The sequence below is a fragment of the Cajanus cajan genome, chromosome 11 (genome assembly GCF_000230855.2).
Source record: "Cajanus cajan strain Asha chromosome 11, NIPB_CcT2T_4, whole genome shotgun sequence".
NCBI lineage: Eukaryota > Viridiplantae > Streptophyta > Magnoliopsida > Fabales > Fabaceae > Cajanus > Cajanus cajan.
The window spans coordinates 34,540,928-34,558,044 of record NC_138527.1 but is presented as its reverse complement, the minus strand read 5'-3'; the positions used below and the strand labels follow the sequence as shown (position 1 = coordinate 34,558,044).

The 17,117-nt window shown below is 31.5% G+C and overlaps 2 protein-coding genes across 3 annotated transcripts; one reads left to right on the top strand and one right to left on the bottom strand.

The window, feature by feature from the left end:
- The first annotated feature begins 302 nt into the window (after positions 1-302).
- Positions 303-1,804, top strand: LOC145953518 (serine/threonine-protein phosphatase 7 long form homolog). Its single transcript, XM_083067492.1, has 5 exons — positions 303-693; positions 810-1,053; positions 1,113-1,238; positions 1,322-1,406; positions 1,496-1,804. The coding sequence occupies exons 1-5, from the start codon at positions 303-305 to the stop codon at positions 1,802-1,804; spliced, it is 1,155 nt and encodes a 384-aa protein (XP_082923618.1).
- A 2,111-nt stretch (positions 1,805-3,915) lies between these two features.
- On the bottom strand, positions 3,916-6,183 carry LOC109801295 (bifunctional pinoresinol-lariciresinol reductase 2). Of its 2 annotated transcripts, none has more exons than XM_083066908.1 (4): positions 5,715-6,183; positions 5,161-5,401; positions 4,554-4,757; positions 3,916-4,167 (listed from the first exon to the last, which is right to left on the bottom strand). In XM_083066908.1, exons 1-4 carry the CDS (start codon positions 6,042-6,044, stop codon positions 4,130-4,132), a joined length of 813 nt encoding a protein of 270 aa, XP_082923034.1. In that variant the 5' UTR covers positions 6,045-6,183; the 3' UTR covers positions 3,916-4,129. The 2 variants fall into 2 exon arrangements, with proteins under 2 accessions (XP_082923034.1, XP_082923033.1); XM_083066907.1 differs by having other exon boundaries at positions 3,916-4,184; positions 5,715-6,177.
- Positions 6,184-17,117: the final 10,934 nt, after the last annotated feature.

Here is a 17,117-nt window from a genome sequence, read left to right as displayed (position 1 = left end):
TGTTTAAATTATATTTATTTAGAAAATAAATTAATTTAAATTATAAATTCATATAATTTAATAACGTCTAATTTAAAATTAATTTAATTAAAAATTATTTAAAATTTAAATTGATATTTAAAATTTGAATTCATTTATTTTAATTTCGTGTTATTAAAATATAATTTAATTAAAAATTATTTAAATTTTAAATTGAATTAAATGTTTTTTATGTAATTTATATTTATTTTAAAAATAGATATATAATTTTTGAATTTATATATATAATGGATTAAATAATGTGGTGTTAAATTTTGTTATAGATGGCATCATCTTCTACATCTATGCGTGTGAGTTGTGGACCCGTTGAGGATGATTTATTGTCATTGCAATCCATACATGTTTCACAACATGTTTGGAATAGAGAAGAAGATAGGAGATTATTAGCACGACGTGCTGCTCCAACACGTAATGGAATTGACGGAATTCCACATCAAGTAGTTCCGTTAATAGACCAGGCTGGATTTGGATGGATTGCTCGGTTGAGTTATATCAAAATGAGTCCTGGTTTATTAACTGCTCTGGCAGAACGATGGAGACCAGAAACACACACATTTCATATGCCTTTTGGAGAATGCACAATTACTGTCCAAGATGTTGGTATGATTGTTGGTCTTCCAGTTGACGGTGAAGCACTGTTAAGTCGAGGCAGTGGTAATATATTCGAATTAGGTACTAAAATAATTATACTTTAAGTTGTATTTTTTTGTTTAAGTAATTGTGTTTTATAATATTAAAAATCGGTAAATAATTTGTTTTATTTTTTGCAGCTTGTGATCTTTTAGGTGTTGTTCCACCTGAGTCACAAATTAAAGGACATCGGGTGAAATTATCTTGGTTGGCAACATATTTTAATGACATTGTAGATGATCTGCAGGAGGTACATCAGTTGCTTCCTTATGCTCGAGCCTGGATACTACGCTTTATAGGAGGGCTTCTGTTTCCTGATAGATCTTCCAGCTATGTCTCATTAAGGTGGTTGGCGTTCTTAGGTGACTTTCAGACCATTAAGACGTATGCATGGGGTGCTGCTGTGCTTGGATATTTGTATCGCAATTTATGCACCTCTACAGATTACAAAACGCCAAGTTGTGGTGGATTTACACTTTTATTGCAGTTATGGGCATGGGAACGATTCCCAACCATATTCTGTCTTCTCCATTTCCACCTATTCCTCCTGCTTGCCCTGTTGGTTTAAGGTATGATGAAATTCAAAATATTAACATTGTTAAAATTATTGAATAAATGTTACAGAAATTAATTGTTTACATTTTGATTTCAGGTGGTCCAACACAACCACTAAAATAAGCATGAGCGATGATATTAAATTTTATCGCAATTTCTTTGATCGGTTGACCAGAAAATCTGTAAGTAAATAAAATTGAAGGGTTAACGGTTTTCATTATGTAAGTTATTAGTATTTTAATATAAACTAATTACAATTTTTTATTTACAGATTATTTGGCAACCATATCCGCCTTTGGAACAGATGCCCGAGGACTGTACACAGGGGATTCGTATTTGGGGTTCTGTAATCCCGTTACTTTCTCTGTGTATTTGTGAATGGCATCAGCCTGATAGGGTCATGAGGCAATTTGGTTACCAACAACCAGTTCCAAATCCTCCAATGACTCCTGCTCATGTGCATGCGTTGACGCTGCGGGGAAAGACTGATGACGATTGGACTACAATATTAAGTCCAGCACTTGAGCACTGGGCCAATCGATATGCATTGTACATCATCATTGTCACTCAATTCCAATGAAGAATATATGTTGTTATCACCTTGTGAAACTAAAAATCTGTAACTTACAGATAATATCACTTGATTTGAGTTAAGATTAAATTTGTTGTGAATCATTCTCTTTAATATATCCAAAGTGATACCTCGTTTAATATACATTCCTTTTTTTGGTCCATCAAATGTTACACCTTCAGCACCCTCATACATCTTTCCAGTGTAAATATAAGCAATCATTTGATCCATAATATCTGCAACAACAAAAAATTAATTAGTGCAAATACCTACAATTTATATCTTAAAAAAAACAAAATTATACTCACTGAATCAGAAATAAACGTAACTAGCTCAGAGATTTAAATCAACCAAAACGTAACTAATAAGTATATGATTTCAACTGTGAAAAAAACGTAGCTAGGGGGGGTATATATAGTGATATTGTCGTTGTGGCCTACAGCGACTCCTAGAGTCGCTGTAGGCCACAGCGCCTATTTAAAATTATTTAAAAGGACAAAAATATATATACAAAAACAATATAAATTACTGAAAAATAAACTTTATAATTACAAATTAATATTTAAGTGCTAAATATAAATTAAACAAATTTCCAAACAAAATAAGTTAATAGCTAAAAAAAAAAAAATTACTGGCGCTGTGGGCCACAGCGACACTAACAGTCGCTGTAGGCCACAGCGCCTATTTAAAATTATTTAAAAGGACAAAAAATATATATACAAAAACAATATAAATTACAGAAAAATAAACTTTTTAATTACAAATTAATATTTAAGTGCTAAATATAAATTAAACAAATTTTCAAACAAAATAAGTTAATAACTAAAAAAAAAATTTAATTACTGGCGCTGTGGGCCACAGCGACACTAACAGTCGCTGTAGGCCACAGCGCCTATTTAAAATTATTTAAAAGCACAAAAAATATATATACAAAAACAATATAAATTACAGAAAAATAAACTTTTTAATTACAAATTAATATTTAAGTGCTAAATATAAATTAAACAAATTTCCAAACAAAATAAGTTAATAACTAAAAAAAAAAAAAATTTAATTAGTGGCGCTGTGGGCCACAGCGACTCTGTGTCGCTATAGGCCACAGCGCCATTTATATAAATAATTAAATCTATTTTTTAAAATTACGTTTTGAAATAATTTTTTTTATTTATAAATATATAATAAGTATACTCAGTTGATTATTTTAAGGTTACATTTAAATTATTTCAGTTTTTTTTTTGTTTTTTTTCTTAAATGGTGTCGCTATGGGCTACACCATCTTTGTTGGCTCACAAACTGTGTTGGTCCAGCCCATAGCGACACTGTTGTGGCTCATTCCAGCCATCCCTCCGCCAAAAAAAAAAAAAAATCACGTGGCATTGGTGTCGCTATGGGCCATAACGACACCGTTGAAAACAGCCCCAAAGGCGTAAATAAATTCAAAATAGCCCCATTTAGGTAAATAACTTGGTCCACGACCCTACTTTGGTAAAAAGCCAAAATAATGTGTATAAATCAAATGATTTTGTGTTTTACCTAACTCAACCTAACTTATAGGGTAAGCTTTGTTTATTGTATGATCGTACATTTTCTTTTATGTTAAGATCTCTCTCCTTTTTTTTTTTTTTTTTTTTCCTTTTGAATTACGTTAATGATGTGTCGAAGCTATTAGAAGATACTCACCTTAAGATTATTGCACAGAATTGAACCACAAACAATTTCACTAGTTGTAGTTGTTTCACTGACCTCTAGGGGTCAGGAAATCTCTTTAGGGAAAATTTTCCATTAAACAGAAAAAAGGTGAAAGTTCGATCTGTATCTTTAATCACTTGTATAATTCCACATTCACTTTATATTGAGTCTCAAATGCATAATTTTCATATTAATAATGAATATTTTGAATGAAACTAAATATTTGTGGATTATTAAATAATAGGTGATTTGACAAGTCTAATTATTACCATAAATTTTTTATATCATCTTATAAGTTTAAGTTTAATTTTAAATCATAATTCAATCTAAAAATATATATTTTTTTTTTCTCTTGTATACAGTGTTTAAATACAACGGTACATCATATAGGTGTATGGTACAATACATATCGAATACATATTTGCCACGAATTAAACGCGAAACAAAAAAGCAATTTTTATTACGATTAAGCCAGACTTTGATGGGATGTGATACAATCATTCAATATAGGTCCACAAGAAAGCAAATGGCAACTTCTATACATAGCGTTTCATGTACTCTTCAACCGTAGTGTACTTTATTTGAGGGTACAGTTCACAAGCTTCAACCCCTTCTTCTCCTATCTCAAAATTTGTGAGGCAACCTTCAAAGCAAATATGGTAGTAATGGACCATTGCCACGCTCTGCGCATATGATTGCCCTGTGTTATAATTAGCAAATAAAAACATCATTCTAATTTTCTTTATAAAAAAATTAGAACAAGAGAAAAAGAGAATTAATAATGAAAACTAGCTACGAAGTGTCAAGAACATGCATGTGTGTAACAGGCACGAGGCCAAGTCAGAAAAAGTTAGCTAAGTGCAAAATGTTAGTCCAGAAATCAGTTGTTTTTAGGTGTAACAGTTATCACACAAAAGACTTTCCGATATGTTTTCTCTTAAATCACATGCATTCTGAAAAATCTTTAAGATGTAAATTATTTCAAGACAATCAAGTTTAGTTATACAGTTTTTAAGTGATATTATATGATGTGCAGATAATATTTCTTATCCGATGATATTGATCTCACCTCCCATGGAACTCAAAAACTGTTCTTCTGAAATTGAAGATTTCTGCAACTCTTTCCCAATCAGTTTCTCCCAAATTTGGACAACCTCTCTCTGGGATAATATGTTTTTAGGTGGCCTTATGTACACTGTCTTGTTCAGAGTTCTGGGGTCATCTATGGTTTTGATAGTGTACATAGCTATATCATCTTCATCCACAAAGATTGCTGCCAAATTCAGAAGACATATAATTGAAACAAAACAAGTCCAAATTAGTGGTCACTGTGTGGAACAATTTAAAGAGCTGAGAGTAGTCATAAAACATTAGAAAAAAAAATTATTTTGGAAAGTAATTGTTGGATTTATTTTATGGTATTTGTTTAAAATAATATTTTATGAGGATTATTTTTATAAGGTTATTACACGCAAACTCCACAATGATAAGATATTGTCCACTTTGAATTTAAATCTTCATAGTTTTATGTGGGACTTGTTTGTATTCTAACAATCCCTTCAGACAAGGGACATAACCTTTTATGTAGCGAAATCAGTTTTTATAAGTTATTTTTTTTAATTTTTATCAATGTATTTTATCATTAATTAAGTACATATAGCTAGCTTACCACTTACCCTTTACATTTCCATCACCAAACAAGACCACAGACTCTGTAGAGGGGATTAGGAAACCAGGTTGACACAGCCCACCAAGGAAGTAACCAGCAAAAATATTAGAAGAGATATAAGTGAATGGTATGCCAGCCTTTTCAACGGCTTTTCTTATTACCATTTTGTCGTCAAATGTAACTCTTCCGGGATCCAATGCATGCGACATTCTTGCAGGATCAGTCCCAAACTCAGAAGGCAAAAATCTCTGTGCATAGTGCAGAATATCAAATTCTTAAGAGACACAATCTCAAAAGTAACATTGAGCCAATTAAAGTTAATATTTGACTTTTGTGTCACCTAGTTTAATTATTGAAAATTCTTGCAATAATGTAAACGATGAGAAGTATACATACTATATGTCATTGGTTAAAATTTGGTGGATCCACTTCTTATTTAACAATTTCCACTTCTATAACTTATAATAAATTTAGCATTTAGCATTTATATGTGACCAATATCATTTGATTATTAAAAGCATATATGATATGATGAGACTTTATGAGATGTGAATGAATTACCTTAACATTTCCAGCTTCTTTTATGGCATCAACGAGTTTAAGTTGGAGGAGGATTTGGTGGCTGCGAATGTGAACACCAGATATAGCACAAATGACAACATCAACTAGTTTGACAGCATTCACTAGGCTCTGATGATCCTGAAAGCTGCCTGATACGAGCCTAGCCCCTTGTTCCTTGAATGACAAGAGAAGCTGAACTTTCTCAATGTCAACCCCAATCTCAGGCCTGTGAAGGACAAAAGTTTCATGTCCCTGAGCCAAAGATGCCCTTACCATCCTTTTTCCAATGTACCCAGTTCCGCCAACAATAAGCACTTTGCTCTTTTCCATCTCACACAGTCTCTCTTTCTGCCCTTAGGGTGATGATCTGTTTTTGTAATCTGTGGCCTTAATATAGTGAGTTTGAGGTGTGTTTGGAGTATACATGTAACTTGAAGACTTGAAATGCTAATTTTAGCTAACTTGGGGGGAATACTAATGAACTGTTGCTTTGCCTTTGAGATAAAGTCAATTCTTTGAATATTTTAGCAGGCGGATACTACGCTGAACCATATGAATAGCTACTTCACTGCTGTTTCAGTTAATGCTTTAGGTAAATTATTTGTTTCACCTCAAATTACTCACTCAAACATCACTAAAATTATTATATTTATATTTTAAATCTTTTATACTGAGAATACTATATTTAAGGGATTGTTATATCCTTCAGAAATATTCTCCGAATCATCTTTGGAAACATTAAATAGGAGTGATAAGGGTGGTCTAAGTGGCTTGGGGGGAGGGATATAGGGTTGGAGTGATAAGGAGGGTGTGGGTTCGAATCCCCCCACTAACAACTAACAATTAACAATTAACATTTGCTGTTTCAAAAAAAAAAAAAAAAAAAATGTTTTTTTAATAAATTCATTATAAATAATCATTTAATTTAATATTTTATAATTTAAATTAATTTTTTAATCATTCGTAATAATTTTTGAAATGTTGTTTCGCACGATCTAGCATTTTTCTTATATTTATACTTCATAAAATTGTACATGATTCTCTTATTTTTTTACCTATAACTACCCCCTCAATCTTTCTTTCTGATAAATAAAAAAAAAAATTACAACTATGACATTGGAAATCAATACTTAGATCTTCGTATATATTATAACTTTAATCATCAGGTCAATTTTAATAATTACAATCCTTAATTATCCAAAAAATACTACACGATACTCGTTAAGTATTTACGTAATTCTCTTAATTATTTGAAAAAAATATTTTTGTTTTATTATAATCACTATATAATATTTATTTTATTGATTAGCTTTTTTATTATTTATAATTTTTACTCTTGTCTTAAATAGTAACTTTGTAATTCCTATAAATAGAGGAGGGAGCGGAAGAAAAAAAAAAGGAGAAAGGAGAGGGAGAGAGAGAGAGAAAAAAAAAGAGAAAGAGAGAGAGAGATAGAAAGAGAGAGGAGGTTCTGCCCTAGTTCCGATCCCTAAGAGAGGAGGAGGTTCTGCCCGAAGTTTCTGTTTATCCAGAGGCTAGTAGCTGAAAGAGGAAATAGAGAGAAAGGGAGGGAGATCCGTGGTGGAAGTCACGTTCATCATCTCTTGTGTACAGTTCTATTTGTCATACTCTCCATTTAAATATCTAAGACATTTTTAATAATCAATTTCAAGTTTTTTTTTATTCCAAAATATTCATTGAATGGAAGGCTGAGCCTCCTATTAATTTATGAATTGTAATCATATTTAAATGGAAGGCCGAGCCTCCTTATTTTCTCTTATCCTCTGTTATTTCCTTTTAAGCTTTCTACTTTACTCTATTTATCTTTAATTTCGTCTAAAACCTCATAACAATCTCTAGCAATAATTATAATTAAAATTTTATTGAATTGACTTTGGTGTACACCTTAGTTAATTTTATATTTTTAAGATGAATGAGCTGAGACAGTTCAAGAATCTTATATTTAACAAAAATAAAATTTAATTAAAAATATCAACACACAAATATTTTTTACAAAGAACTACGTGACTCTGATTCTTCATTATACATGAAGATACGTAGGAGCAAGAACTAAATAGGGTAAGTTAGTTAAAATTTATTTATATTTAAGCCAAAAAAAAATTTAGGTAATTTTTTCTTACATATAAGTTTAGGGAGAGTACTTATGTGCTTATTAGAAATTTAAATAAACATTCTATGAGGCACACTGAACTATATGTGATATAGTGTCAATATATAGAACCTCTAATTATTTTTATAATATTTTAAAAAGTGTTATTTATCTACTTAAAATAATCATGAGAGAGAAAAATAATGACTTTAGATTTTATAGAAGTGATATCAAAGGAAAATAATTTTTAGGAATTAAAACCAAAATTTACTCATTTTACTTGACAAAAATAACGACTTCAAATTTTAGAGAGATGAAAAATAAAATAAAAAAGTATAGGAGCAAAATTAAAATTTGTTCATTTTATATGAATTAAAAACATATTTAAGTATATTTTTTAATTTGAAAAAAATGAAATGGTTGAAAGATCATTTTTGTAACACCGTGAATTTTATATGTGTTAAATTTATTAATTCAATTGATATTGTGATTAGGTGTTGAATTGTTGTAGAATTATAAGGATTAAGAAATTCTTATGAATTTTTATTTTTTAGCTAAGGTCAACTTGACTAAATTTAAGGAAAGGAATATAAGATTTTCTTTGAGACTTGAATTTCATAAGTTTAGTTTTTAAGAAAATTAAAGAGAAGTTGGAGAAAGGAGCTTTGGAGCCATAATTTCTTTCTTCTTTCTTTGAGTCCACTAGATTGTGTTAGGACCATTCCCCTAAGATTATTGAGTAGTTATGTAAAAATTCAAAGCCTCTAGAGTTGAGATCAAAAACTCGAAGTCAGCATGTGGAGTTCTCATAGGATTGCGTTCATCCTTTCTTCTACCACTTTTTTGAATGATTTGAGGTAAGGGAAGTTTGTTAACTATTAATTGTTGAAGTATTGTTGTTGTTGTTGTATGGAATTATCATTTTAAAATTGTGTTGATGAATTAAGATGTGAATATAAGATGTTTCTTGGTTTGATTATTGTGAGTAGGAGAAGGAGAAAATTGTTGAGTTATCTTGCAGTTGCATATGTTGATTTTGAGGATGAAATTAAGTAGTTGATCACGTATAGTTGTGTTGTTATGCTTTGCATGCTGGTTATGGGCAAATTTTGAGGAGGATTGAGCCAAATCATGGTTCTAACAAGTGCAAAAATCACCATCTAACATCGGGTGTGATATAGGTTAAAGACTCTCTACCTTAAATGTTGGATGCAAGATTGATAATGTTGAGTATGAGCTAGAGAAGAGCTCTCTAACTTGGTCACGTCAGACATGGATTGAGAGGTATTGAGCATGATTGCCCTTCTTTGACATTGTGATGTCAAGCTCTAGTCAAGTGTTGCCATATGTGATCAAGGCAGTAGTTTTTTGTAACGTCTAAAATATACATATTAATCCTAATTTTATACGTTTATAGATAGTCATATATATATATATATATATATATATATTTAAATTGAAAGCACAAATGAGAAATAAGAGTAAATACACATAAATAACTTACAAGGATCTTAATATATTTACCAAAATATGTACATCATTTTAAACTACTCATATATCTTACATTATTATTTTTAACATTTACACACATATTATTCTACACGCATTACCTATTCTATATATATATCTTGTTATTTTACACGACTATTACGATTTTACATTGGTGGTGGAAACAAGTTCACAATAGGGTTTATATGATTTGCCGGTGGTAAAAAGAAAGTCACGATAATAGGTCCATCTATGGTGGTAGGATTTTCTTGATCGGGGAAGAAAAAGAACGAAGACAGTGCGATGCCTTGAAATGTGACAGAGTTGGAAATAGCATCTATTCCCCAATTACCCCCGGGGAAAACGGCAGTGATCACTCCTGTAAAAGGACCTGGGATAGTTGGGAGATCCATCTTTTTTATAATATATTAATTTTTTCACAACAAGAAATAAGGAGTGAGAACATTTGTTAAATAAATATAATTAATTAAATAAAGAACAAGATTATTGATAGTAACAAAAATTAAATAATAAAATTTGAATCATTTTAATAGTGACTAGTCAAGATAAATGAGCATTATTGTAATATCAACCCAATATCAACAGAATATTTTATCATGAATGCTTACTCATTTAAATCCCCAAGGTCCAACCTCCAGCTATAAATAATTCAAACTTTATCGTCTATGACCATAGAACAATATTTATTTTCATAAATCCATGAAAAATAATAACAAGACAATCATTATAGATAATTAAACAATCATTACGTAAAAAGAATATATTAAGAGTACCAATAATAAAAATAAATATGACAATCATTATAAAATAATTAAACAATATAGAATATGAACACCTTAGCAATTATTATAGATAAAAATAAACATAGGTTAAGCAAATAAATGAGGTTAGGGAAACCTCACTAGATAAATGTATCAAGAAAATAACATAAATAAATAACATAGTAGTAAATAAAATTTTAAAGAAACAAAGTTCTCTTCTACCTTACCTTAAAATGTAGATTTATCAAGGAGTGCTTGTAAAAAAAAATCTCTTACTTCACTCTCTATCTCTCTTTCTTTCTTCTCCTTTTATTTTTTCTCTCTTCACTTACATCTCTCTGCTGCTCTATTTCCGTGAGTTTGATGTCTCCAATTTTTTTACCACAAGTGAACCTATATATAGTACTCCAAGTAATGATTACTTGGTTAAAAATTGATTCAAGTTTGTTCAATTATAACTCTGTTGGTATCTATAGTTTCAATTACATAATATTGGAATGGATTTGAATTCCACGGGATAAGGCTTATCCATGCACCTTTTATCCGTTCATTAATTGCATTTTTTTTTTGAAAATTAAAAATAAATTTTGCCAAGAAAAAGAAAAAAAATGGTAATCCACATATATTTGCACCTTTTATCCCTCTTTTTCAATTTATTTTTCGCCGTCCCGTCGCGACCGAGGTTGCTACAGATGGCGACTCCACTGGGGATATTTTTGAGAGTCAAGCCTATAATAATTAGTTAAACTAATTAATAATGTTTGAAAATGTTTATCTCACTTTTATTTTTTTTTATATTCCTTATTTGTTGTTTGTCTTATATGCATGAATTATATAAATAGGTGTTGTGTAATTTGAACTTTAGGATATAAGGATTTTATTTTTTCTATATCATATGTGCTGTGTTTTGTAGATTGGATAGTGTAGGATTGCTCCCTTCACACACTTCACTTGCACAATTTCACACACGTTTATGAGTGGGGTCCTATGCCCGGACTTGAGTGCAACTTAGGATAGTAAGAGGTTGAGTAGTAGTAACCTTCTTGATGAACATCTTGTTTGGTTATTATGAAGGTCTCACTTAGAGTTTGATCATTTCAAGGGTATTATCACCTCTAATAGTTTACCTATTATTGTGACTAATATCCTAAGAAGGGTTATTGGCTCTAGGAACCTGTTTTAGAACTATAGTCCCACCCTTTTGAGAGGAACACGTGTTAGTAGTCCATAGAGTTTTCAACTTAAGGATGTCCTTATTAAGTATCACAGGAGCAATATTCTACCTTTACGTTCGAATGACGCAAAAAAAAAAAGAGAATTTTATTCATTTCATAATACACATCATACATTTTTTTGACTTTTATCATATCTCACGCATCTTCAATATAACATTCATCACCACAAAACTATTCATGCATGCATGCATTCATCTACATTTCATAATTCATTCATGACATACATTTTACATCTTTGCATAAATTTTTTTTTTATGAAATCATGCATACAACTTTAAAAGATTGCAATTGTGATCATCATTGACACTTGTTTCTAAAAAATAAATACAGTTCTCTCTTGCATAATTCAAAGTAAGATCATTATTCCATTTGAACATTTAGTCTAAAATGTATCTCATAACATTCAATATTTTCATAATCTCCCATGACATTCACGCATAAGCATTATTTATATTAAGTAATCATGTTAGGTATATTCATCAACATATCCATCGTCTTTTCTTATCATTCTCCATAATTGCATTCATTCTCATTTCATCATCCCGAATCAAATGCATTTGTTTCTCTAAAAAACAAAAAAAAAAAAAAACAAAAAGAAAAACAAAAAAACATTTTTTTCATTTCAAATTCTTCACTCCAACATTTTTCTTTTATACATGCATTTCATAGTAAAATAAAGGTCTAATTGATTGCTCATTCATGTCATTTTTTAAAAAAAAAATAACAACTATCTAATTTGATTATTTTCTTTTAAAGAGGATGTCAAGCAACAAATTTATGCAATGTCTCAAAAGAAAAAGAAAAAAGCAGGAAACAAAGAAAATAGGGAATAACATGAAATTATTGTTCTCACTTACATTTAATTCTCAATCGAGAAGATGAGCTTCTTTGACCATTTAACTTGTCAATTGACGTGGTTTTAAATCCATTTTTAACCTTTTGAAGTATTCATTTCATTAACTTGCATAACAAGTTGTGTTGTTATCTTCATTGTCATAAATTGTCTTTGTCCCATTACATCTCATAGTTTCCTCATTATTCTTTCAAAAATAAAGAATTTGTCCTCATAAAAAGTCAAGTCTATTAGATGATTCTCAATTAGCAAGTTTGGCAAAAATTTGAAGATTTCTTATCGGGACAAATTTATCATTTTTATGAGTATCTGGCCCACCAACTACCACATTTAATGGAGACAAGTCTTATGAGCAAAAAAAAGAGTGAAAAATGTAAAGTCCGTTAGACTGAAAACCCAAAAGGGCGGTCTAAGCAAAAGTTAGGACAAACAAAAAAAAAAGAAAAAAAAGAAAAGGAGCAACATGGAGTTCATTAAGTTTTGTCTTGGGATTAACCTTTAAAAAATAAGTAGTCAAGATTTGAAATGATGTACGACCATCACTTGTCACCCAAATTTGAGCCTAAAAGTGAAAATTTTCTTCAATTACCTCAAAAATTACTTCAAACAAGGCTCACCTCAAAATAGGGACAACACAATGGTCCTATTTAATTCAGCTTGTTTATGATACCATCAAAACAATGAAAAGGAAAAGAAGAGAAATGAACCAAAGGCATAAAAAAGGAATTGTTTTATCCTTGATGTTATTGGTTAAGATAGCTTCTTATGCTAGTGTGACAAGTAATGTGGTGGTTAAGTTCATCAAAATTCAACATCACAATCCTTCACCATATTGTCCTAAGATGAATGGGGCAATAGAAGCGGCAAATAAGAATATAAAGAATATTATTCAGAAGATGGTGGTTGCCTACAGGGATTAGCATGAAATGCTCTCTTTTGCTCTACATGGATATCGCATTTTTGTTTGCACTTCTACTGGGGCAATTTCGTATTCTCTAGTTTATGGTATGAAAGCAGTCATTCCCATTGAAGTTGAGGTACCTTTTCTAAGAGTATTGGCCGAAACCAAACTTGGGGGAAGCATAATGGGTTCAGGCTCGCTATGCTCAGTTGAACCTAATTGAAGAGAAGGGATTGAATGCCTTGTGTCATGGTCAATTATATCAAAAAAAGGATCAAGGGAGCTTTTGCCAGAAAGGTCCACCCACAAGAGTTTCAAGAAAGAGATTTGGTATTGAAGAAGATCTTACCACCTCAAAAAGATTATAGAGGGAAGTTGATGGGAAGATCTATTGAACCCAATAAACTCTAATGCAGCCAAGAAATTCTATGCAAAATAATAACAAAAATAAAAAGCTCGCTATGCTGAAAACTTGAAAAGGCAGCTTAGGCAAAATTTAGAGCAACCTGCTAGGCTAAAAACTCAAAAAGAGCAGTCTAGGCAAAAGTTAAGGTCTAAAAAAATGAAAATAAATAAAAGAAACAAGAGCTCGCTAGGCTGAAAACCTCAAAAAGGCGGCCTAGGCAAAAGTTAGAGCAACCTGGTAGGCTGCAAACTCCAAAAGAAAAAACCTAGGCAAAAGCTGGGGTGAAAAAAAAGAGGGGCGAAGGAAAGAAACCGAAAAAGCATTGAAGCCAACACTATAGCAAAGATCCTTGTTTCGAATAACCTCCAAACACACATTTGGGCCTTTGTATCTTTTCTTTCATATCCATCTCACCGACCAGTGTTACAATCTGATAAAGTCCATACAGATCAAAAATTGGTAGCTTCTTTTTTTAAGTTTAGTCTTAAGACAAAACACTTGAACTCATCTATCGATGTTAACAAGATTGCTCCAAAAAAAAAATACAAATGTTCGTAAGACTTGTACATCCATTACATCATGGAGAGAAACAAACATCCAGTGCAAAATCTTCTATTCATCAATGTTCATTCATTACTACACTCAATAATTATGAGAATCATTCAAAATGATAGATTGGGAACAAATCACAAGTCATGCCTTCCTTTAATTCCCCCTTACCCAATTAAATGAGACATTTGTTTTATGTCTTATTTCTCCATCAATTCATACATCAATATTATTTCCTTGAGTCAGAAAAGAAGGCAATCACATTCATCATTGTCTCCTACTCTACCCCTTCCTTTCAAAACTAAATTGGGACAACCACTTCACACTGGTGCAAAGGATCTCATTGTCATTTCATCACCTTAACTTTCAATTGGAATAATTGTCTAATCCAACTTTGTTCCCTATTTCTTCATAAATTAGGGCAACTCAAAGTACTCCTTTTATACCAGGACAAGTTGTCAACTATCATCATATTTTCATTCCAACCATATGATCCATGTGTCTCAAGTTTAATCAAGTCAATGCCTGTATCATCCATATTCCACCATTCTAAATACGGGTGATCCTTCCCATATGTGTCACTATTTGATTCTATCCACTCAAGTCTAAAGTGATGTAAGTCATTTGTCTCACTTGTTCAAAGTCCAAGTTAGTCCAAATTCTTCCAATTTTCACTCCATTAATTTGACATCAAACTGGGACAATTGCTCAATCACTTGTTTCCATCAGGTTCTCAATTTTTGTCATATCTTGGGATCGTTTGCTCTATTTTCTCTACATCAAAACAAATTCACGTTCAAATATCCTTTTTGAATAGCATTCCAAAAAAATCATCTATCATTGTTATGCATGTTGGTTAAATGATGTTTCAAAAGGAATGACAAGGTGGTGATAATCACTTGATTGACAAGTTAGGTCAAATGAGTCTCATTTGATTCTAGGTGGGATAAGTTTGAAAGGATGAATTGTGAGATCGTTTTTCAACGATTGACAGAGAAGAAAAGAACAAGATTTCATGGGTTTGAAAAAAGATAAAAAAAAAGTAAATAATTGAGGCACCAAAAAGGGCTTTGCATGAATTTGCTTTTTCTAAAGAAAATAATCATTTTATGATTTTCTTTGAAAAGAAAAAAAGAAACAAAATGAAATTTGTCAATGACACCTCATAAACATCCTAACACCGAATCAAGCATTACATCATTTGTATTAATATGTTTGAAGTGTTCGTTCATGTCCAATTCTCACTTGGCATCCACTTTGTTTGCATCAAAGTTTGGTACTTTCCTAATACATGCATTCAAATTCATCACTTGCATATAAAGTCTCGCACTTGTCCGACATCTATATCATCTACGTTTGAGTTTGGCACATGTTTGACATTCATTACATCATAGTTTGATACATCCATTCAAATCCAATACTTGTCCAACACCCACATTGTTCACATTAATGTCTAATACTTTGTTTAACACATTCATTCAAGCCCAATGCTTACTTGTCATTTGCATCACCAAAAGTTTGGATTATCCCTAACTCATGCATTCAAGTACAATACATGCTTAGCATCCACAATAGTTGTACCAAAGTTTGGTACTTATCATTCACATGTAATCAAGTAATGTACTTGCATAACACATTCAATGAAGTTTAATATCTACTTGGTATTAACATTGTTTCCATCAAAATTCACACTTTTATGTTTCGGGTCCCCGCGCCCATGTTTTTAATTTTTAAGCCTCTATGTTCACTCTTTTAATTTTCAAGCCTCTATGTTCACTCTTTTAATTTTCAAGCTTCTATGTTCCCTCTTTTAATTTTCAAGCCTCTATAAATCTTTCGGGTCCACGTGCCCATGCTTTTAATTTTCAAGCCTCTATAAATCTTTCGGGTCCCCGTGCCCATGCTTTTAATTTTCAAGCCTCTATCAATCCTTTGGGTCCCCGTACATACTTTTTTAATTTTCAAGCCTCTATCAATCTTTTGAGCCCTCGTGCTCACTCTTTTAATTTTCAAGCCTCCCCGTGCTCACTCTTTTACTTTTTAAGCCTCTATGTTCACTCTTTTAAAGTTCCAAGCCTCTATCAATATTTCGAGTCCCTGCACTCACTCTCAATCTTTCGAGCCCCTGTGCTCATTTTATCAATGCTTGGGTCCCCGTACTCACTATTTTAATCTTTCGAGCCGCTGTGCTCACTCTTTTAAATTTTCAAGCCTCTATGCTCACATATCAATCTTTCGAGCCGCTGTGCTCACTCTTTTAATTTTCAAGCCTCTATAAAACTTTCGGGTCCCCGTGCCCATGCTTTTAATTTTCAAGCCTCTATCAATCCTTTGGGTCCCCGTACTCACTCTTTTAATCTTTCGAGCCGCTGTGCTCACTCTTTTAAATTTTCAAGCCTCTATGCTCACATATCAATCTTTCGAGCCGCTGTGCTCACTCTTTTAATTTTCAAACCTCTATGCTCACTCTATCAATCTTTTGAGTCCCGTGCTCATTCTTTTAATTTTCGAGCCTTCATGCTCACTCTTTTAATGTTTTGAGTCCCCGCGCTCATGCCTTTTAATGTTTTGAGCTCTCGCGCTCATGTTTTTTAATGTTTCGTGTTCCTTGCGCTCATCTTTCTTAATGTTTCAAGCTCAGGGACGAAATTGGTGTTTTCTTTACTTATATTTTACTACGATAATATGGAAACAAGATTTGTTTATATTATCTAGTAAAATTAAGTAAAGAGGGGCAACTGTAGTAACCCAATTTCGTCCGGAAAATGTCAATTTTTGTTTTAAAAAAAAAATATATATATATATATATAGCAAAAAAGGTATATTTTAAAAAAATAAAAATAAAAATAAATAAAAAATAAATAAAAAATAAATAAAAAAAATGTGAACAGTAATTTGGAGAAAGGAGCTTTGGAGCCATAATTTCTTTCTTCTTTCTTTGAGTCCACTAGATTGTGTTAGGACCATTCCCCTAAGATTATTGAGTAGTTATGTAAAAATTCAAAGCCTCTAGAGTTGAGATCAAAAACTCGAAGTCAGCATGTGGAGTTCTCATAGGATTGCGTTCATCCTTTCTTCT